We start from the raw sequence: 24,970 nt of genomic DNA on the forward strand, positions 1-24,970 counted from the left end.
TACCTCAGAAGGGGCTGAGCTCCTGGTCATTTGGAAATATCAAAGCAGACACCTTATGACCATTTGAACAAGTTTCTGTACAGGAAACCATGCCTCTTAGTAGAAAGTTTGAGCTAGATGACCTCCAAACCACTTTCAACCTGGAGATTTTTATGATCCAAACACAGGGTAGCCTACTTTATAATAGCATGAGATCATGGTGTGTCCAGATAATAATATAGTTGTTTTATTATTGACAGTGAATGTTCTGTACATATTAAACCCATTGGATGGTAAGAACAAAAGAGAAACTGAGTAGGTAGTGAAATTTTCATCTTCCCTGTTTTATTTTTGGCAGGCTAGATGTTCAATACAGGAACTCTTCAGATTTCTGGCCAGCCAGTTGCATTTAAATAATGTCATGCTAATTTAAATAATGTCCATTGATAAAATGGAGGATATAAATTTAATGTTATGAAACATTACCATTATAAGGTTTAATCATATAAAAGTACCTTTTCTTTGTCTCTTGTCCAAAGGATTGTGACTTTGTAACTGAGAATCGAAACTTATTAATTTAAACTTAGTCATTTTCTGAGTTCTCTATTATCCTTTGCAAATAGAAAGTCTGTTGGTGCAGTTCCTCTTAAGGGACATTTATTGCAGAGCAGTTTCTATAAGCTTCCATTTTTTGTGCCTTAAATTCATCCAGTCAACAGCATTGACTGAAGATTGTAGAGGACTGAGTATTCATTCCCAGGGCTGAACAATCTGGAAAAACTAAATGTTGCAGGCTGCATAGTGATAGCTACTGCTGCAAGAATTAGCACTACGTAAAATTACAAGTTTGTCCCATACTGCTATGATAGCTCCATGATTGAAATGCATAATTTTGCTCTTACTTCTTTAATGAAGGTTTGCAATGATGGAAAAACAGTAGGAAGCTTTTTTTTTTTTCCCAAATGCAAATTACCTTGCAGGAAAGAAATAACAAAGGAAAGAATTGCCACCAAGGGGAAAAATTAAATCTTACAGCACTTCCTTGGGTATAGTTGAGACAAACAATTAGCATGTTAAGGATCATTATATCCTGTAATAACATGTTGCTTCAGAAATTTCTGTTCTTTCCAGTTATGGGTCCTATCTATTTGCTGGGTGACTTTGATGTTGCATGTCAGGAACCAACTGTGAGAGATTTTTAGCATCATTGTAAATCTCATGAAGAATCCTAACAGTAATATTCTAAATAGTCTATATTCCTCATCCACAGGTTAAATGACTTCAATAAGATACATATAGATCTGCCATTTGTATGAAATGGTAAAGTTAATTAAGCATTAGTTAAATCATTGTTAACTTTCTTATTGTGTACTAGGTACAGAGAATTTAGCAGTGAACAAGTAGATAAGGGTTGTGTCTTCATGGAACTTATAGGTGAGAGAGAAAATTATACACATACACATATGGAAATCCCATTATTGATTTCTTCATATATTATGCGTATGTTTGTTTCAGTTATCAATTGCTACATAATGAAGTACCACCAAATAACCATTTATTGGCTGATGATTCTATATTTTGGGCAGGACCAAACTGAAGACAGTTTGTCCCTGCTTCTTGTGGTGTTGGCTGGGTAGGTGCATAGGGCTGGAGGAGGATGATGACTTTACTGGATCTTCGGGCTGGCTTTAATGAGACGGGCCTCTCTTCCTTCAGAGTCTCTCAACTTTTGGAGTCTCTCTCTTGGTTCACCTGACCTTTCCTTCCAACTATGTAGAAATTCTTTACATTGTAGTTAACTTTTGAAAGGGTAGCAAAGGGAAACTATGAGGTCTCTTCAGGCTTTAGCCCAAAGATCATACCTGGCCCCTTCCATTTTTTTTTCTCTTAGTCTTGAGAAGTCCCAGGTCCAGTTCAGATCCAAGGGCAGGGAAATAGATCCCCTTTTGATTGGAAGAGGGGGCATGTCTACTCAGGGGTGCGTGGAATTATTGGTGGTTGCCATTGTAGGGAGTCTAATGCATGCTTCTTCAGAGGTGAGGAGAAATAATATAACACCTTTTCCAAATTTGATGAAAGCTTCACAGCCTTTGCTATTCAGTTGTCAGCTTGTCTGCCACAGAAACAGGAATGTGACTACCTTTGAAAACAGAGTGATCCCTTTTAATCTCTGCTCTATTTCTTTTTTATGACTATATTTGGAAAACAATTTAACTTCTAAGATTATAGTGACTTTTCAACAAGTTTTCAGATAAAAAATAGTATATTTACTGACAGGATCTTTTTAATCCCTGTTTTAAGTGTTCATAAGTATAAAATATCACTAGAGCAGATGTAGAATCATAGAAATCTGAGGCTGGAAGGGATTTTAGAAATCATCTTTTTCATATTCTTAATTTTTCAGGGTAGGATACTAAGGTCTATACAAGGTCACAAAGACAATGTTAGAATTTGTATTTTCTTTGTTCATTTTGATTAGAAGGGTATGTTTAGACAGTTTGTTTTACAGTTTCATTCGTGTGGTTATTAGATTTTTATTATTATGGCTACTAGAAAACAGATTGTCTTGGCTTTTGTTGAAAAATTAAGGGATTATGCTCTCAGATTCATGCTTATAATTTTCCCCAAATTGTGTATTTATGATACAGATCTCTGAGTTATGGTGCTATCGGAGTAATTGTTGGACATGAATTTACACATGGATTTGATAATAATGGTAAGTACTAGTTTATTTTATAAGCTGCCACTTTTGTAATAATGTTCACTATGTGGGTGTTAATTGTTGTTATTATCTTTGCATAGCAACAGCATCGTAGACTAAAAATTGTCCAATACAATAAATACAATTGCTGATTGAAAACTTTTCCACATGTCTTGCTGTGATAGCTTGCAATAAATAAACAATTATTCTCATTGGTAATTGGGGGAGAATAAAAAAGAAGACCTTGTAATTCCAATGATATTACCTCTGCATTTATATCAGGATTGCTGTACTTGCCACAGTAGTTACAGGAATTGTATTATAGCTTCTTCCCTTTGTCATTTTTTAAAATTCACCATTTTGAGATGTTTTCCCTGGAGGTGCAAGCTCTGCCCCAAAGATGACTCTACATGCTGCACTGCCAAGTTAGGCCTTTGAGCTTGGCTGACTGGTTTCTTTATGCAATTCCAAGGCTTATGCAATGCTTAATCATTGTTTTTCTTTATATTGGCATATATTCTGAGTTTGTTTTTATCAAGGCTAGGCTTGTCTAATAAGGCACAATATAGAATATGTTGTACATCATGATGACATTTAAGCAAAAGAGAGCAGAATATAATCTAAACTAAAGAAATGATTGCTTCTGAGAGTCCTTATTTTAGATCAGCACTCCTTTCTCTGAAGTATTATTGGAAAGCCATAGGAAATCTCTGACGTTTATGAATTAGCAAACTATTATCACATCCACAAAATGATTTACAGGCAATCTTTTATTTTATTTTATTTTTGTTTAAATTAGTTACACATGACAGTACAATGACCTTGACATATCATACATTTGAATCAGATGGGATATGATTTCTCATTTTTCTGAGTATACAGGTTGCAGAATCACATTGGTCATGCATTCACCTATATACACACAGTAATAATAATGTATGTACAGGCAGTCTTAAGAACTTGGCTGGCCCAAGGGAATGCTGTGGACTTGTTTCCCTTGTGCCTGTAGTGTCTCTAACATCCTTTACTGAATGCCTACCCCAGGGCCAGAGACATTTCAGGTTCTTTTTCTTCTGGACATTTCTTCCTGCCCCCACCAGCCTGCCCTTAATCACCTAGTTTTTCTACCTCTTGGTCTCCCTCTCTCTGTTAAAATGTAACTGCCTTGTAATCATCTGACTTCTTGGAACTCATTTTTCTACCTTTGGACATTTGGTTTATCTGAGAATAGAGTCTTAACTATGAAACAAAAGCAATTGGTTTTGTATGTTTCTTCCTAGGAAACTTAAGTATGATTCTCCACCAGATCCATTTGGAATCTTTCCCAAAGGACAGAATTTTGCTTTGTGACCAATACTTAGAACAGTGTATTTACATATAAGTATATGTGCACTAACTATTTAATGATTGCTTGGTTGGTGGGTGGAGGGCAGTGATTCCACACCATTCCAGGTGGTCGTATTATTAGCATACAGTCTTGCTAAAGAGTTTTGGATTGTTCTAATTAACACCTTTGGGTAGAGGGCTTTCATGTAAGCTCTTTCTTAGAGGACCCTTGTTTTGGAGGCCTTTTAACAATTTTTGCATAATTAAATTTAAACCATATAGTAACCTTGAATATAGACAGTAGTCTAGATGTACCTAAATTGTTGTTTTGAAGAGTGTAGGGAAATTAGTGAGTTAGCATATAGCAATATACCATGTGTAACTAATCTTTTTTTCCCCATTATGTTTTAGAGATTTCTGTTCTTGTTCCAAGTTCTCTTTTATAGCGCAATCTTCCTTGTCTAAGTAGGAAAAATGGGTCCTTCTATCCATACTGATGACTGTAGATTGATTTATACCAGCTTTTATATGTCTCTTGGCTCCTGGCAACTTGGAGGAAACATGTTCCTATGGGGCTGAGTAGGGCGTATGGTCCTATGTGTGGATAACTCGCTGGATCTGTTCCTATGGATCGTTTGGAACTTCACTGATAGTGGTGCTCTGGTTCCCTCCACAGACTTTCTGAATGAAACCATTTCATTTCACAATCCAGAGAACATTTCAGGTCAGATCAGGTGAAAACACAGAATCCAAATTTGGATAAGACTGGTGCATACATTAAATTGAGGAATCTCATTTTTTTAAAATGCTCTTTGTTCCTTAGAAGGAAAGAATTTTCTCAATCCTTGTTCTCCCTTCCTCCCTCTTTACATTTAACCTGTGATATTGGAAAGAATGCAGAAGCTGTTCTCAGGAAGGGTGTTCCCTGCTGTTATGACTGCATTTTGAAAGCTTGTCAAGGTGAGAAAAAGGAAAGATGTTGAATTTAGTTTCCATAAATAACACTAATGTCTTATAACTTTCCTTTTTGCTAGGTAGAAAATTTGACAAAAATGGAAACCTAGATCCTTGGTGGTCTATGGATTCAGAAGAAAAGTTTAAAGAAAAAACAAAGTGCATGATTAACCAGTATAGCAGCTATTATTGGAAGAAAGCTGGCTTAAATGTGAGTACAACTGTGGTTAAGGAAGCATCTCATGGACCATTTTTCCTCATTTGGATATTAGCTTGCTTTAGACCATTGGTTCTTAAAGTGTGCTTTTGAGATCAACAACATCTGCCTTCCCTGGGAACTTGTTAGAAATGCAAATTCTTGATTTCTCCTCCAGACCTGCTGAATCAGAATCTCTAGGGGTGGAGCCTGATAGCCTTGTGGTCTGTCTGTCTTTTTATAATCCCCGTGGTGATTGATAAAAGCTGCAGTTTGAGAAAGATGGATCTATGAAGTAATTTATTTGCCTAGATTCAGACTTAATGTCAAAAAAATCCTATAGTACAAACAATAACATCCTTATAAATCTCCTACATCTCATGACATTTTCTTAAAAAAATTCCATCGAAACTATTGCTTAGGTTTAATTTATTGAAATCAACTCTCATTAATTTGAACTAATAGTCTGAGAACTGGTTAAGAGTTCATAGTTTTAGAAGTTTGAACAAAGGAAACATACTTTTAAAATGTTTATTTTCCATTATATAATAATTTTCCATAAAGACACGAACACAATTTTATACATGGTCTATGTGAATGAAATGTCAATTCTTTCCTTTTATTGTCTTCACTTACATATCCTTTTCCTATTATCAGTCTTACTGTCCCTACCTATAACATTGGTTATAACATTTGTTACAATGTTATACTTTCCCCCTGCTTGCTTAAAGGTAGGGATACATGCAACTTTAGTACATTGTATCCAATGGCTGCCTCAGAATCCTGGGTGTGAATGTTCTGTTATAATTTAGTCAAATAATCTCTTGTTGAGGTGTTACAAATGCTGATGCAATAAACTCCTTTATTATGTGTGATTATCTATTGAGTTGTTGTTTTCTTGTCAAATTAGAACAACCTTTTAAAATAATATAGATGCTAAACTTTTGCCTATTGTTTCCATTATATATATTTCCCCCAGATTTGTTACTTATCCTTTGGACTTTGTATATGATATGTTTCAACATAAAATATTTAAAATTGAAAATCATTTCCACTTTTCCATTTTTTGTTAAGAAGTTGTCATATATGAAATCTTCTAGTTTTCCTGGGAATGTTGTTTATTGTTTTGTTATTTTACATATAATTCTTCATGCATGTGAAATTGATTTTTCTATGGAGTTTAATATGAGAATTCACTGATATTTTCTTCCTAGAAGATAACCAGTTGATCCAGCATCATTTATTAAAACAAACCTTTTTTCAGTTAGTTGTGGTGGCATATGACTATAATTCCAGGAACTCAGGAGGCTGAGGCAGGATGATCACATGTTTGAGGCTAGCCTCAGCAACTTGCAATTTATTTCAAAAATAAGATAAAAAGGGCTGGGATGTCACTCAGTGGTAGAGCATTTGCCTAGCATGCATGAGGCTCTGGGTTCCATCCTCAGGAAAAAGAAAGCTACAGAGATTGGGTGGGTAGGTCAGTCAGTCAATCATAGAAGTTGAGGGGAAAATAGTGGTCACCAGAGCCTGGAGATAGTAGGGGGTTAGGAGGTGGGGAAATGTTGGCCAATGGGGACAATATGATAGATAGGAGTAATAAATTCTTGTGTTCTGCTGCATAGTAGGGTGGCTATAGTTAACAATACTGCATGGATCTCTCAAAATGACTAGAAGAAAGGATTTTTAATATACTCACTATGAAGAAATGATAAAAATTCAAGGTGATGGACTTGCTAATTACTCTGATTTGATCATTATACAATGTAAATATGTTTATATCACATTGTACCATATACATATGTACAAGTATTATATGTCCAGAAAAAAAAAGAATATCATATACACCAAGATAAATTCCCAGGTTTATGAATTAGGCAAGTTAATGTTTCTAAGTATCAGTGTCTTCAGCTATGAAATGGGTAAATACTTCTGAACTAATTAATTTGTTGTAAGAATTAAATGAGTGAAGTACTAGCATAATGCTGTTGCAAGAAGTGCTCAGTAAGAGATAGTTAATATTTCTGATTCTTTGTCTCATACTAAGAGGTAGCCTACTCCAGAGAAAATAAAGACTTGTAGGTCTGAAAAGACAACAGTAGTTTTCTTGCAGTAAAAAGATTCATATTTCTTTGTGATTATTATCTGTAGGCATGAGGGAGTTTTCAGTTAACTGAAATAAATGTGACCCTCATAATGTTCCTCAGAGGTGAACATATTACTAGGTATACATGCTCTACATATGAGAAATCTGATGATCAAAGAGATTCGTGCCCACAGTAGAGTCTGGATTAGAGTTTATATCTTCATAACTCCAGAGTTGGCATTCTTACCCCCATATTATACTCTGGTTCTCTTAGTTTAAGTTCATTTTATACCTGGGTGATGTATAGGTAGGCTATTCTTCAGCATCCATTTTGAACAAAGTGTCAAATATTGAAACAGTTCTGACAAATGTGTATCTTCATTACAAGGACAATAGAAAAGGCATGACTGTCTCAGTGTAAGTCCATCCAACCATCAGAAAACGGCTTCTGTCTTATTCACACAGGAGAGTGGGTGGCTTCTTTTGTGGCCAAAAGGTGCCATGGTTTATTTTTTCTGGTTTCATTTGTAAGATTTAGTCTCTCTCTCTCTCTCTCTCTCTCTCTCTCTCTCTCTCTCTCTCAGTGAATTGGGAGGAGCATAGATGGGGTACCAAAGATACAGACTATCAGCAGCTGTTAAGTCCTGAGAGGTCAAACTTAGAGCCATGTCCCTCACTGAGATTGTCCATAGTGCCAGGAACCAGAGGTTGAGGATACTTCAAAAGCTTCTATTTTAGTTATAAAGCTTAGACTAAAAACGAAGGAGAGATTTAAGCTTGAGTGGATATAAACACAAATATCAAGAGCCAAGAGGAGTTGAGAAGTTATGCATTACGGAACAAAGACTCTGGAGACAGAAGACTGCTTAGGTTTCAATCTCTGAGAAATGTTAGCAGTTTACTTAGCCACTCTGTCTTAGAGCAGATTATTAGAAGCAAAGACCAAGGAGGAGTTTCTTAGATCAGTAATTTATCAAAGTAGTTTCATGAGAAACTTGTAAGGGAGTGAGGAAAACATATTGGTTTCAGGAGGAGTTTAGCTTTACCCTGATCCCACAAAGGGTTCTAGAGCATGAAGCATACCATGGAAATTGTTCAGCCCAGGGGCAAGGGATGGGGCTCTTCCACCTGCATATTAGTCAGTTACTGGAAGGTGGAGTATAACTTCCCAGCAACCTCCAGGTATGGTAGCTTTCATAAACTAAGGTTTACTTCCTGAGCTGTTATCAGTTACAGGAATGGGTTCATAGTCCTGGTAGAAAAAGGGATCCAATGGGATACTAACAACAACTGCTACATATTCTGAGTTTCAGATCTTCATTTATTAAATAAGAATGATAATAATAGGACTTACCTCATAGGATTGTAGTAAAAGAATGTAGGTAAAGCAGGAATGCTGACTTTTGGGGACTAAAATTAGCAGGGTTATTCTGGGTGATTATAGCAAAAAATGTTTTCAAAGATTTTTTTAAAATTTATTTGTTCATTTTAGTTATACATGATAGAGTATATTTTGACATATCATACATACATGAAGTATAACTTCCCATTCTTGTGGTTGTACATGGTGTGGAGTTACACTGATCACTTATTCATATATGACCTTAGGAAAGTTACATTGGATTAATTCTACTATTTTTCCTACTCCCTTCCCCCCTACCTTCCCTTCATTCCCCTTTGTCTAATCCAAAGTACTTCTATAAAGATTTGTTTTTATTTGTTAGTGTTACTTAATACCTGGGAAATTGGGCTAGATTAAAAGTAAAGAGTTGGTAGGATCCATGGCTTGTGTTAGTTTCCTGTTGCTGCTGTAACAAATCATTGCAAACTTAGTAACTTAAAACAACACTAACTTATTGTCATGTAGTTCTGTATGCCAAAAGTCTGACCCAAGTCTCAGTGGTGTAAAATCAAGGTGTCAGAAGGTCTATGTTATTTTCTAGAGGAACTAAGAGAGAATCTGTTTCTTTGTCTGTTCTAACTTTTAGAGGCTGCCCATATTCCATGGCTCATGGTTCCTCCCTTCAAAGTTGGCAATGGCCAGTGTAGTCTTCTCACATTGGATCACTCTGACACTTACTCTCTTGACCTGTTTAGGACCCTTGTAATTACATTGAGTACACCTGAGTAATCCAGCAATGTTCCCATCTCATGATCCTTGACTTAATCATATCTTACAAGTCCCCTTTGTCATTGTGAGATAATATATTTACAAGTTTTAGGGATTAGGATGTAGACATCTTTGGGAGGCCAGTATCCTGCCTATTACACTGGATCTGGCAAATATTTTTGTAAAAGTCCAAACAGTAAGTAATTTAGGCAATGTAGGTTATGTGGTCTCTATTGTAAATACTAAACTCTGCTTTTGTAAAATGAGTAACCACAGACAGTGTGTTTATGAATGGGCATAGTTGTGTTCCAATAAAATTTAATTTATGACCACTGAATTTGAATTTCACATAATTTTTGCATACCATAAAATATTCTTCTCCTTTTTATTGTTCTTCCCCAATCATTGAAAAATGTAAAACCCAGTCATACCTGGTAGCCTGTACTAAAACAAGTGGCAGGGTGGCTTTGGGTTGTGAGCTGTATTGATTTAGAATATTTAAAATATTTAGGTTCTGGCTCATTTGAGATTTTAAGAAATGGTTTTCAAATAATCAGAAGAATGATCTTCTCTGTGCTTGACTGGGTGTCATACACATTGCAAACCTTGACCTTGTGGTCTGCACTACTGTTTGATTTTTGTTCCCCAGGAGAGCTATCTTTCTTTTAATTTTTCATGGAAATTACTAGAGGCAAAATGATAATGGTTGTTCTTGAAATCTTGTTCCTGTATGGATGGCAAATTTTTGGAAACATAGGTACAATGAGGAGAATACTCAAATTATATGAGTTAATCAGAGAAAGTAATCTGTGTATTGACATTTCTATTTTTTCCCATTAAACCAGAGTCACTCAGAATATTGTTAATATTTTATTGGAGCTAGAAAAAATTGGTGAGATTAAAGAGGGTGAGAAAGTAATGTGCAGCATAATAAAATAGAAATTATTATATTCAAGAGCACCTTGCTGGGGTTAGTTTGCCATCTCGCAATATATTATGACTACCTCTGATTTACTGAATGTAATTTTCTCTTTAAAATATGACACTTTTGCTTGCTATAATATTTATGCCTCTTGCTGAATGATAGTTGACCGTGAAACTCTTTTTTTTTTCTTTTTGTTAGGTGAAGGGGAAGAGGACCCTAGGAGAAAATATTGCCGATAATGGAGGTCTGCGGGAAGCTTTTAGGGTATGAACTGCAATGTTTGCTGTGGTTTTAAAAATTAATCTATAAAACACTGTATGGGTGCACCTCAATTTATACTGCAGACATGTTCTTAGGAGTTGGGTATTCTGGAGTTTCTATAAATAGAATTGTATTTCCCCATCGACTCTATTATACTCTATTACATAAATAGATCTGCATTTTTTTCTTTTTTTGTTTTTGAGGCATAAAGTTACCCTAAAGAATAATATTTGTTATTAAGAATCATGAATTTAAAAGAAAGTTTTCAGAAAATACACTCACAATCATATCAAAGTATGCTACAGAAACCTCCTTGGGGCTAGGTACATATGAGTTTTCCCTGAGTACAGCTCTCTCTCTCTACTTAAAATTTTATCTTAAAATACCCAAAGTCTAAATTATGGGCAGAGGCTAGTGATTCTCATGTATTGGTCCAGATAAGAGTCTATAATACTGTTTTTGTCATCCATTGGTCTTTGGTTAAATAAGAAACAAGTATAATATGGGAAATTTTTCATAAAGCTAAATACATTCACTTTAAATACCAGGTTTTTGATGTGCTATATATCCTTTTCTTAAGGCTATTTATCAAAATATAATAAAAAGACCAGATTATTATTACAAGGCTATATCCTTCCTATATGCTTATTAAAATATATTTTGTTTTATAAAATGATGGTGATCAATGATGATAGTTTTCCTGCTAATTGGAAAAAATAAAGAATTGATAATATGTGTACCCACAGATATATTTCCCTGAGGGCCTTGTCATGGTGTTACATTTGTTTGTCCCATGTTGAATTCTTTTTAAAAAGAATTATTTAATGTCTCAGTACTGTGGCTCAGCTCCTTTGGTAGTTATTGAGTGTAAGGTCTTTTTCTGGTGTACCTACTTCACTCTTAAGTGGAAAGACATTAACTTCTAGGTGTTTGTTTTCTTAAAGGAAAATTTGATACATTGCATTTTGCAAATGGCAGGAGTATATATTTAATATGTCTGTATTGGAGGAATAAAGGGAAAATCATCATTTCACAGCTCATCTATCCTGTTTCTCTCACTAGGCTTATAGGAAATGGGTAAATGAGAGAAGGCAAGGAGTTGAGGAGCCTCTCCTACCAGGCATTACATTCAACAACAACCAGCTCTTCTTCTTGAGTTATGCCCATGTGAGTACACTGAGGAAGGGGCATCAAGGATGTAATGCAGAACTTGAGCTTGTGGCTTTCATCATAGTTTAATGGCATGACTTTAATTTTGTCCAAAATATTCTCTCGCTGATTTCTTTCAGGATAAAATCCATCATCTTAATGTTCTGTAAAACATATAATAATTAACCTATTGATTCAAAGTTCACTGGTATTTTTTAACCAGTGAACTAATTTTTTAACTAATTAACCATATAGTTCCTCAATATATCTGGACTTCTTCATGCATTTGGTACTACTTGTAATCATTTCCAGTAATGTGTTCCTTGATTTTTGTGGCCCTGCCCTTCCCTACATTTCTCCTTTTCCTTTGCCTCACTTGCTGAATTCATCCTATCCCTCTCAACCTATGGGGGACACTCAGGTCTGGGTTCCCAACTGTCAAATAAATATACAAGGACTGTTGGAGCTGAAAAATAATGACAAAGGCAAGGAGAATCATGTTACTCTTTCACGAGTTTAATATGTTATTGGGGCAGAAATTGGAAGGAAACACTAAATAAGGTATAATTCTCAGTTGAGTCTCTGGCTAATGAAGCAAGTACCAATTCTTTGCCATTGGTTATTGCACTGGTTTGTGTCACAAATGTATAGACAACATTTTCAAAAAAGTCATGATGTGTCTATAAAGGTTCTGATGTATGGCCTCACAGTGGGCAAACATTTAAGTACATGCTCAAAGCTCGACAAAAGTTTCATCAGTACCACCATTTGTTCCTAAGTCTTTGCATTCATTCCTCAGTAAGCACATCCATGTCTTCTTAAGGAATTCCTACCTGTTCCTAATTCCTAATACTCTGATTAAGGAATTCCTACCTGTCTGGGATCTTTTATCTCTTGAAACTGGCATGAAAACACCAAACCAATTATCATTGATCAATCCAATATCAACAAAATCACTTTCCTTTTTAGTTTTCAGATTTCTATTAACATACACCCAGTTTTTTTTAATCTCCCTAGTTAGAAAGTCTATTTGATTTAACTGTCCATATTTTACCAAATCTAGATGTTTCATCTTTAAAAAAAATTTTTAGTTGTAGATGGACACAATACCTTTATTGTATTTATTTATTTATTTATTTATTTTTTTAAAAGAGAGAGTGAGAGAGATAGAGGTAGAGAGAGAGAATTTTTTAATATTTACTTTTTTTTTTTAGTATTTGGCAGACACAACATCTTTGTTTGTATGTGGTGCTGAGGATCGAACCCGGGCCACATGCATGCCAGGCGAGCGCGCTACCACTTGAGCCACAGCCCCAGCCCCTGTATTTATTTATTTTTATGTGGTGCTAAGGATCAAACTCAGTGCATCACACACACAAGGCAGGTGCTCTACTGCTGAGCTCCAGCTCCATCCCAGATGTTTCATCTTTTTAAATACTGTTTAGATTCAACCTCTCATTCTCTCTTGTTTTAGGCAGTTCAGGCTCATAAACAAAAATGTATTTCTCATAGTTCTGGAGGCTGAAAGTCTGAAATCAGGATGCCAGTAGCATAAGGTTCTGCTGAATTTGGGGGAAACAAACATTCAGCCTACAGCATCCCCATTACCCTATCTCATCTATAGGCAAAGCTTTGATGTCTTCTGCTCTGGATTATCCCAACAGCCTTATGGCATGTATTCCTTACTTCAGCATCTTTTACTACTCTTTTACATTTCACTGAAATACCATTTTATTTCGGTACTGATCTACTAAAAGAACAACAATGGTTCTCAAATGTCTATAACATTGAGTCTAAATACCTTCATCTGGCTTTCAAAGTTCTCAGTCTGATCCTTCTCTACCTGATCTGTTTTAATTTCCTACAGCTTCATTGGATCAGAAAAACTCAACCTTATCCAGGCAGTATCCCCACTTCCGCCCCCATGATGTCATGCTCATTACTGTCTCTGTGGCCTTGCTTCTGATTCTCCTTTTATAATGTGGCCCCCTCCCTACTTTTCCTCCCCAAATTATTATTCAGTCTCAGCTTTCTTCTTCAGGAACCATGTTGAGTTTCACCTCATCCATAACTCTTCCCAAAGGATTCCAGTCCAGTCCTCATTATTTTCTTTTATCTCTAACTCCTGTTATACTTCCTTTTACTAACATTCAGTTGAGTACTTAATTGCTCTCAAAATGTTCAAGACTTTCAGGTTGATCTCCACAGCTAATCTTCTGGATCCTTATACTTGTTATTTTCCTCCATAGCACCCAGCAAAGATGCTGAATAGATTGAAGATGCTTGATATTTTTAGATCAATTGCTTCAAAAGGAAAAGGCTAACATGATTCAACTAGGTAGACTTCCTTTTGGGTGATTATAGGGTCAGGTGTTAAAATAAGCACACAAACAACAGTAAGAATTTTCTCCAGTTAAGGTTGGCAGTTTCCTGTTTTTGTAAATAATGTTTTATTGAAAAATAGCTATACTCTAGCTGATTTCGTGTTACGGTGGCAGAGTTGATTAGTTAAACAGGTACCTTCTGGTCTTCAGAGACTAAAATATTTGCTATCTGTCTCTTTACAGAGAGTCTGCTAATCCCAGATCTAGAGGACAAAGTACAAGGGTTCATTCATTTTTACTATTTACATCCTAGTCCAAATTACTTCTTCACAGATGAAATAAACTAATTAATAGTGATGATATAGTTATAATTTTAAAATGTTTCCAAATGTAATATTAAACCATTTCTGATTTATTTTAAAGTAAAGAGATTTAGGGAAAAAGTGGAAAGCTATTTTTATCACTAATGAGAAATTTATCTTAGAGCTTTTCCTACTGACAGAATGAGGATATTTTCAATCTTTTGCACATTGGAGTTAAGTCTGCTTATAGGAAGCAAAGTTATTTTCCCTCCTGGGAAGGTACTAGGAAAATAGTAACAACCATAATGTGTTTTCAGAAATCTCTTAAGTGACATAGGTGACATAGACAATTATATATAATAATGTAAGGGTATAAGACAAAGTAACCTAAAAAGAAATGAGGTAAAAATCAAATGTCAAAACAAGTTCACATTAGATAGCTTCTGAGGAAATTAAAGAATCATTTACAAAAAAACATTTTCAAAATCAATTCAGAAACACAATGACTGATGATTTATAGTCATCAAAATTAATAGCATCATATCACCTTTCCTGTTTCCTATATTCTTGCAGTTGCTGTGACCTATCAATTTCTTTTCTTGGAGATTCTTCTCATCCTTCTACTTCTTTCCATTCCTATTCCTACTTATTTAGTGGATATTCATTGCCCATAAATAATCTTCTAACTAGTCTCTTAATTTCCTCCTTCTACTCTACATGCCTACCAGACAAATCTTTGAAAAATATGGATTTTATTTTCCTGCTCAAGAACAATGTTAAAATATAGTTTAAAAACTTTAGTCTATTGCTTAGGACTTCAAAAATCTTTCGCCATTCTGTCTCACTTGGTCTTCCATTGCTGCCAATTATATACAACCTATTGCAATCAAGTTCAGTGTCTTGCCTTCCCCCTCTCCCAATCATTTTCTCATTTGCCCTGCCATTAGAATGTTCCCCACCACCGTTTCCATGTGTCCTAGTCCTGTTCATACTTGAAGATTATATCATATTTGAAGATATACTTTGAGTCAGAATTAAGTTGGTTATACTGCAGAAAAGAACAGCACAACGAAAGTGTATTTCTTGTTCATGCCCCAAGTCCATCATATATTAGCAGTAGGGCCCTGCCTGTAATTTTTACATAAGGGCCTAGGGTTTGGAATCTTTATCTTGACATGTAATTTCATGGTCACCACAGGTATAGGGAAGAAATGTAAGGAAATGTGCATTGCCCCTTAATGTATTCCTAAGGCTCTTAAAACTTCTGTCAGTTTTTTTAAGCCTCTGCCCAGAAGTTACATCTATCATTCTGCTCATGTTTCATTGGTCAGAACAAGTTAGATTTCTGTGCCTAACTTCAAAGGAAATGGAGAAATGTACTCCTGTTCCAGGCTGAGACTAGGTTGAGGCAAGGAAAATACTTGGGGCAAAATAGTAACTTCTCATGACCATACTCAATTCTAAATGGCCGATTTACTTTATTGGTTCAAATGAGCATGATTACATTTGATATGGGATATTTAAAACATTAAATTAATTGAAGGAAATGCATTGATTAATTTTGGGGCACATATATGATTTTTTTGATTTAAAGCACATGTCTGGAAACTCTCTAATTTACCAAATTGTATAATTACTCATATTGAAAAAACTCCTACTCTGGGGATTAGAATAATAGATGTTACTACTGATGAAGGTTTTATCTAGTCTGCTAAAATTGTTTGTCATCTATTCATTCTAAAATTATATTTTGGTATAATTTGGAGCAGTTAAACTAGAAAATGTATAATTGGAATGGAAGCTTATTTATTGGGATGCCTTTCTCTTCTAGGTGAGGTGCAATTCTTATAGACCAGAAGCTGCCCGAGAACAAATTCAAATTGGTGCTCACAGCCCCCCTCAATTTAGGTAAATGATTAAATGGGTGATACCAGTTTTTAACTGTATATCTCCTGCCCCACACCACACCCATCATTCCATCCCAGTGTACTACTCATGAGTGATGCAAACAAAAGCCTGTATTGTGAAGGTGTAATCTCCATTTTGCAGATAACCAAATCTGGCCAAACAGAAACTAAACATCTTTTTCTGCAATAGTAGTAAGCTGGTATATTTAGTGCTTTTTCAACTAAATTTCTATTGATGAGCAGTTGTACACATCTCTAGTTTCCAGAGATCCATGGGAATACAAAAGTAATTTGGAATCCAAATCATAGCTTTAGTATTAAATTCTATTTATGATCTTCCAGATTTTGAAAGGCAGCAATACATGGGTGCTATGATCACCATGGGCAATCAGTAAACTGAAATATTGAAAACACCCAACTACCTAATTTTTTTGGGGGGAGGTCTGAGCCAAAACCCAAATTTTATTGTCTCCAAAGAAGATGTAATATGAGGCACTTTGCCTTAAAACATCTAGAACTCTGGTTTGTTTCATGTTAAAGCATATTCTGTTTAATACTTCTTACTTTTTCCACACAGCCATCCAACATACATAAATGCATGCTCACTTTCTGAATAGATCTGAACCCAAAGGAAGATTTATGGTGATACTGAGCAATTATAATTCATATCTAGAGTCAGGACACTATATTTTGGCTTTCAGCTTGCATCATATTTTGAAACAATTGCTTACATATGAAGGGAACAGGATTATGAATTACACTCTTAATTGTCAGAATGTATAAAGTATTAAATAAAAACAAAATTATGTTTGATATTACTTACCCTGTCCTTGGTTCCATAGCCTGAGAGAAATTTTCTAAGTAGAGGACATATAATTATGATAAGAAATCATAATAATTTATAGTTATTCATTCTTTGCTTAGAACATATTAACCTGGATATCTTTACATTTAATATTTAAATGAATCCATTTGCATATTGCAAGAAAGTCATCTGAAATTTCTTCTATATTTTAAAAATCTTATTCCTAAAATCTTGCCTTAGAAATGCTTTGAACATTGACCATAAATTACCCAGTAGCATAAAAATCTAATCACTGTGTTGGAAATTCTCCCCCACTGGGCTAAACTGTCATGAAGCCTGACAGTTTCTAATGGACTAAAAATGTGCTCCCACTGACAAATGGTGCAGATGAAGCCACACAGTAGATTAATTACTCAACAGTTAAATTTTTAGAAACTTATTTTTACTAACTAGTTGCCTGTAATGTTGGATTTTTAGCTGATAATTTACAGAGTATGCTTACTAATTATCAGCTATATTCTATCTTTAACACTTGCCTAGGGTGAAGCACACTATGAAATATGCATCCCTACCCATACATCCCAGTTAAAACACAAGAGGTTATGAGAATTTGTTGGATACAGGCCATTACATTCATTCAAATGCCTCTAGGTAACAAAGTCATTAGGGAAGAAATAGTCAGTGGCTGAGAATGCTGAGTTTCTAGTCAACCCTTTGAATGTGAGGTTGAGTGAGAAATAGATGAGGGAGGGAGTTTTTTTTTAAAACTGATGTCTGCAGTAACTATAGATTTTGAGTGCAGTGAAAATCACACAACGGAAATACCACTTCCAAAAAGCACTTACAATCAAAGTGCTGAGTAGGAATCCACAGTCTTTACTGCAGTTGGGAACTTGCAAGAACACCGGATTTTGGAACTAAAATCTAGTGAAGAAGTATTTATCTGTAACAATTAGATGCTTTCCATTAGTTGGTTGTTGCATTAACTAGATTCTAGGTAAATATGATCCCCCCAAACTAACAGAAATTTAGAGAAGAGAAATTATTTTTGTAGATTGAAAAAAATATTTAAAAATAGTTGGAAATGAATGATTTTACAGACGTTGAGTGAAAGAAGTCAATGACACAACACTGAATACTGTGGATTCCATTCATGTAAAATTCAAAAGCAGGCAAAGCTATGGTGATAGAGGTCAGGATAGTAGTTATCCTTGGTAGGGGACACAAAGGGGCTTTCAGGTTACTGGAAATATCCTGTCTTGATCTGAATGGTAGTAATATTGGGTACCCATGAACAAATTAGTGGTTTCTACATTTAAGAATCATGTACTTTATATCAATTATACATTCCATAAAAGTTAAATTTTAAAAAATCTTGGAAAAACTAAGTATTGAAGATGGTATAGTTTTAAAGGATTTTGAAGAATGTTGGAAGAGTAGTAGGAACATTTGCCTGGCATTCAGGAGATGTTGGTTCTAGTCTTAGTGCTGTTAATTTTTTGGAATTTTACTTAATGATTTTGGGCTTTAGCTATTTCTCCTGTAAACAGATTACATAAATGTCAAGATCCTTTCTAGCAATATACCATTACAATTTCATCCAGAACCTGTTGATGAATTAAATGACATGTGCTTTGCCATATCTTTTTTCAGGGTCAATGGTGCCATTAGCAACTTTGAAGAATTCCAGAAAGCTTTTAATTGCCCACATAATTCCTCGATGAACAGAGGTGTGGATTCCTGTCGACTCTGGTAGCTGGAGTGCTGTATTCTGCCATCCTGAGACAACTGCCCACTTATTTAGGCCTATATTCCCCTGAGGACTTTTATTTTTGATGCGTTTTCATTATTTGGGTAGATGACCTGCTTGGATCTAAACAGTATCTGTTGAGAGTCATAGATCTTAAAAAAGTAAAAGCAAGAAATGGACCATGGATTTTTCTTTAGAAAATCAAACTAACAAAAGTAAATCCCTGGGCTATGTGTCTTAAAGTGCTATCTGCTGAATTGTTGCTATTTTCCATTTTAGTTAGTCATAGCTCAATGGTACATACCATTTCAATCTGTAGCTTTTCAGGAGTCCTAAGTAGAATGTGTCCATCAAAAAGTTCAGTCTAGTAAACCTGTAACCCTCAGTGATGAAGACATGTGTATGCATATATAGAAGGCCTTGCTGTTCTTTGGACTGCATTGCTAGACTTCATGGACAGTCATTACTATAGCATTTCTTAATGCTAAGGTAGTTAAATAAGAACTATGTTGGATCTCCATTTTACATTTTTCAATGAAGTTCTTACTTTCAACTTTGGAGTCTATGTGAATGAAAATGTGCCTCATAGCTTGCATCTGATGCAGCTGATTGCCTTGTTCAGGTCAGCATGAACAAAGATGACAATAAGTCTACTAGGTAAAGGTTGAGTTTATCAAATAGGACGAAAAGGCAATATTAAGTCCCAGAAGAAGTAAAACCTCCTAGTCATGCAACAACAGGAAAACTAGGAGATGAAATCTCCAAAATTTTATCTAGTCTGCATGATCCTGGTTCTTCAATGAGCAGGTATTGAGTGGAGGATTTTCCAATTCCCCATTAGAAACAAATGGCTTTCATTTCCCTTTAGTGCAAAGGGATAAACACTACATTGAGAGGGAGCAAAATGCTCTTCCATTTCATCTCAGTTAATGTTCCCTCTCTTTAAAAAGAAAACCTTTTAAAAATTTTCTTGATTGAAGCCATTTTAGAATATACTGATTCAATTTAAAATTCCTGAATAGAACTAAGGAATATAATTTTTACTTTTCAAGTCTTTGAAGAAAGAGCAGTACTGTTTTTGATCCTTAGAGCATTATCCTTTTAAGTGAACCCCTCTATCTTTTAGTTGTGTGTGTATGTAGGATAAAACTGAAATAGCATTAAAGTGGTTACCTGGCGTTTCCTGTTTCTTAACATAGGCACCCCCCCCACACACACCCCATCACATTATTCATTGTACATGAGATACTGGGTTAAGTGGGCCAAAGGGAAAATCTCAAAAGCAAAATGACAAATTCAGACTAACCACAGGAGGTCATTTTGCATCTCTGTGACTTGTCATCCTTTTAAAAGACATGTAAGTGTGTGCCACGTCCTTTTGTAACCATGGGAACTTCTGAAGAGAGAAAAATGGAGGGGAACCATCATAAGGAAAACAATTACACTGCATTAGTCAGAGGAGAGTGATTTTCCCCTTGACTTTCCTCCTCTCTGAATGGATAAACTTCTGAAGGGCAGCTACCTTTTCCTCCTCTTAACCACAGCTTAATGTGACCTTAGTTTGTATGTCTAAAAACAAGTAGTACTAGGTCAGGGGTGCTGGAAATGTATGTGCCTTTTCTCTAGAGTAAGCAATTCAATTCGATTTAGACATGTACAATATTTTTTGTTTTATTCCTTACTTGAGTGCTTAAAATTAGCTAAAGTTTGTCATGCTTATATGAATAGTATTTTCCTTCTAGGTTTCTTTTTAAAATTCTGAATAAACATATTCCTGCAGGTCAGAGAAAGTGTTTGATAAAAGCATAGATTTATGACTTTGGAAGTGGAAATGAAGTCACTTGTTAGTCCAGGAAAACTGGTTGGTGATCAGTTGGGTCTCTCACAGCTTCTTGATGACAGAGTTAACTTTTACTGATTAACTTTTCTTGATCTAACTCAATTCTACTGAAAATTGTGTATAGTATGGACATTATTAAAACAAACCAAAGTAGCAATATAAAATCATCACTATTAACTAAGACAATTTTGTAGGATCAGATTTCTAAATGCTTCTGTTTAACTCTTCAAATTATAGTCTTCTTGTCCTTCTCTTTGATATAGGCTGCTAAAAGAAACAGTCATTGATCAAGTTTAGAGGGAAGAAGATAAGATACAACTAGAAAGGAAAAGGAAAAAGTAGAGAGAAACTGGCCTAAGAATGTGGCTCTGAAGAGAAGACAGGATTTTGGCGATCCTTGCTGAGCATATCTATTGGAGGAGAGCCAATAAAGTTTTACAAAAATCATTATGGTAAATTAAAAGTAAATTACATATTGGATCCCAGACTGGCTTTGCTGAGCTTTTCACCAAGTACTCAGCATTGGCGTCCTATTTTCATATTTTTTCCTTTTACCACATGAACTGGGATATGACTAATGCAAATTCAGGATTAATAAATTATCCTCAAGTTTATTTAGTGCCTTGCCTCAATGGAGCTTAAAGCACAGCACATAAATTTTATCACTAAGAAGCAACTAGGAACTATGGCTTGCCAGACAGGTTATGCTCATGCCAGAGAAATGGACAGGCTTGAAATTACTTGTCAGGTATCTCAGAGTAAGAAAAGACAGAGTCTTTAGGCTTTGGATTACTTCCCTCTGGATTAATCATCATCTCTTAGTACTCCTATTTCCAAATATATTTATTCAATCAACATTTCTATAATCAAAGCACTTGATAGGCTTCTTCCTCAATATTTTTTAACATAATGCTTCTGTTGCATCTTAAATCATGGAAAAATATCCGATTATTTCATACAACATTCTCATCACCAGTGGAAGTGTCCCACTGGTTCAAAGTAAGATGTTATTGGATTATGCATTTTTTATCTAAATAGTCTTTGTGAGATGAGTTTGATTGTGTTTTCTTCCCCTACTTTTGAAACAATAAAAACAGTCTTTTTAAGGACAATAAAAAGTAGCTTGAAGTCTTTCCATTTCTCTCCTTAAAAAAATACGAAGATATAGTACATCTATTAATATTCTGTTTTAGACTGTATTAAAAAGTATACAATGCACTGTAGTATACTATCTCTTTTGGTTTAGGAAAGTAGAATTTTAATGTAGTAACTTGCTCTGTAGATAATTAAAGATTTGTAAGGCAGTCATTATATTTTCTTCTAAAATGTAAGTCAGCAGCTGTGGTTAACTGCATTTGCCATAATGTTCCCTCCATGAAAAAGACATGCCTTTGAGGAAATAATTGACCATTATAGGGTTGGTCTCACAAAAGTGACATTATTGTTACTATCAAACCAAAGAACCCGAATATGCTGTTACCATTCTTTAACAGTCCAATTTATAGTCATTCATTCAGCACTTCATAACTGAGCACCCATTATATTTACATCCCTAAACCAGCTATAGTTAGGTGGATAATATACTGTCTCTGGCTTCAACAAACAATCTGGTCAACATGGGAGATGCATATGTAAGTGCTTACAATTAGACCACTTGGGGTATGGTTTGGGACACAGAGAAGGAATTATTCAACGCCCCTGGAGGACACTGTTGGTGCTCCTTCTGTCCGGATCCCAGCAAACCCCTTTGATGGGGCATTCTAACTCACCTTCTGTGTGCTTTTGTTTCTAATTTGCTATGGCTCTCTAGGATAGTTGCCATCATGCTACTGGAGCCTCTGTGCCCAGTGCACTTTCAGAGAACTAGAAGTGTGTGGTGACCCATAGACCCAAGTAATGGAGGATTCTGAAAGCCTGATTCCAGATAACTCCATAGGCATACCATAGAATTCATACTAACTTCTTTATGGAGCCTATTTGGGTTAGGTTGCCAGTGTAAGTAGAGTCCTCTGTTCATTATTTTAAATACCTTTCTGGCACTGATATGCTCTAAGATATGGAAAAGTACTGGTTTATAGGCTTCTAGGTCAACCCATTGTGTAGTAGGTCATGGCATCATGTACAGGAAATATACATCAAATGATAGAATTAGTGGATAATAAGTGGCTGAGTATGACCTGATAGTGCCCCTTTTGTAGAGTTTACTTCCTGAGTTTCTAGCTTCTGAGCTGATCCATGAAATGAGAATTTTTGTGTGTAGGGTAGTGGCAGAACTAAACATGCATATAAATGCCCAAGTTTTTGAGTGATCTTTGGGATATGGACAGGAAAGGAGGGCTTTGGGGAATGGAGACAAGAAGTCCAGAATCTCCCTTGCTGTGGCCTATATAACTTTGATTTTAAGAGATCCAATAGGTATTGAGTTTGCTTTCAAGTATATATCTAAGTGGACCTGATCAAAATTTGAAGGAGGCTAATGTTTCTAATTAGACTTAAAGTATTTACATTAATATTTCTAATTAGACTCAAGTTCACTTGCTTTTTTTAGTAATTTATATCATACTAGCTGTAGAAACAGATAATCTTGATGGCTTAACACAGTTTAAGTTAACTTTTGTTTTTGTTATATACATAATAGGTATTGATGATCCGTGAATTTCTTTCCTCCAGCTGATAATTTGGGAACTAAGGTTTCTTCTCCCATTTTGAACACATAATTGAATATATGTTCATCAGCAAGAAACTTGCAGAGGGGGAAACAACATGGAAGTGCTGAGTGGAAGATTTGGGATAATATTGGAAATAGTCTACATTACTTCTGCTCTGATTCCATTGGCTAATACTGTCGTGTGGCCAAATCTAACTGAAGGGGAGGCTGGGTTATGTAGTCCAGCCAGATAACCCAAAAGAAGAGGAAATGGGTTGGACTCTCAGGTAGCACTGCTAACTGTACCTTATAAAGTGAATTCCAGGGCAGTAACTTTGAGCTCTTTTGAATTTAGTAAATTGCTTTTGAGCAGAGTACAATGAAAATTGAAAATGCCATTGGTAGCCTGCAGTTTATTCTGTAGGAGTCTTTTTAATTAACGGCTTAATTGGATAATTTAATCCCCTTTAGAATTGGAGATATGAAAATGAAAATGAGATACTCCCCGTGATCTGACAATACCATGCTTTAATAAACACACCAAAGTGAACCCGGAAATGAGCAGCACAAAAGCTTTACAATAATTTGTGATCAGTGAAAGAAAACCTGATCTATAATTTTAATTATTCCTAAATGGTTTAGATACATGTTTCATTTGAATGTGTATTTTGTTTTGTTAATTGGCTCAATTAAGAAGGTAACTGAATAAGAATCTGTGGCTAAGCCATGGATTTACAATATTTTCTAAGCTTTTAAATATATCCCAATGAGAAATTAAATAAAATATCCTATGAAACATAATATTGGAATAAATTACAATATTTCCAGTATTTTTAGAGAATTTGTATAAAAATTGTTTTCATTTGCCCATTGATTATGAGATAAATGCCACTAACTAAATGAACTAAATGATTAGGTTAATTTTTCTAAATTAAAGCTTACTTAAAATATTGAGTATTATGTCTATTGCCAGTTTGACTGAAATACCTGCAGTATCCTAGACAAAAAGAAAAGTGTAGTTTACCATTTAGAAATATATTTTGTTAATTTCAAAATTGATTTGAAGTTAGTAAAACCAGTACTGGATAATAGATAAAATTCCTTCCCCACTGACATTTGATGCATGGCAAAAATAATCCAGATTACATTTATTCCAAAATTAACCAGATTTTTAGTTGGCATTTATAATTTTTCATCTAATAATAATCATAATTAAAACAGCTCCTATTTGTTGACCCCCACCATGTCCTAGGCACTCTGCTATGACCTTGCCTGCATTATAGACAATCTTCACAACAATCATGCAAATAGTTGTTCTCCCTGCACAGGTGAGGAATACTTCTTGAACTCACCAAGACCACATTAGTAATTGGAGGAACCAGAAACAAAGCAAAATTTGTCTGATTTTAGAGCTTTTTCTCTAATACTTTACTGGGCAATGGAAATGTTCACAAACACAATTTTGACCCGTGACTTAGTGAAAATTTCAGGTGTGCTTCTGTAGTAATCTATTGGAAAATAACATCCATATCAAAAGGAGTCAGCTTACAGGAATTCATACTTGATGGTAGTTTCATTTTGAATCATTTAGAAAGGACACCAGAACCTGGCCTTCACTGATAATGCTTGATATCATTTATTGAACATGTGACCATGTGCCAGACATGTACAAAATGCCTTAGTTATATTATCTAATCTAATTAGCACA

The 24,970-nt window shown here is 35.1% G+C and overlaps 1 protein-coding gene across 1 annotated transcript in view; it reads left to right on the top strand.

The window, feature by feature from the left end:
• Phex (phosphate regulating endopeptidase X-linked) overlaps window positions 1–19,953 on the top strand; it is a 192,618-nt gene extending 172,665 nt beyond the window's left edge. The window contains exons 17-22 of the mRNA XM_046430585.2: window positions 2,628–2,695; window positions 5,041–5,171; window positions 10,476–10,541; window positions 11,601–11,705; window positions 16,145–16,221; window positions 18,679–19,953. Coding sequence (XP_046286541.1) covers window positions 2,628–2,695; window positions 5,041–5,171; window positions 10,476–10,541; window positions 11,601–11,705; window positions 16,145–16,221; window positions 18,679–18,781 — 550 coding nt within the window. The 3' untranslated portion in view covers window positions 18,782–19,953. The remainder of the gene's footprint in view (window positions 1–2,627; window positions 2,696–5,040; window positions 5,172–10,475; window positions 10,542–11,600; window positions 11,706–16,144; window positions 16,222–18,678) is intronic.
• The last annotated feature ends 5,017 nt before the right edge of the window (window positions 19,954–24,970 follow it).

Source organism: Marmota monax, unplaced genomic scaffold, assembly GCF_021218885.2.
Source record: "Marmota monax isolate L192 unplaced genomic scaffold, Marmota_monax_Labrador192_F-V1.1 WCK01_AAM20220418_F8-fsc00307, whole genome shotgun sequence".
In the NCBI taxonomy this organism is placed as follows: Eukaryota; Metazoa; Chordata; class Mammalia; order Rodentia; family Sciuridae; genus Marmota; species Marmota monax.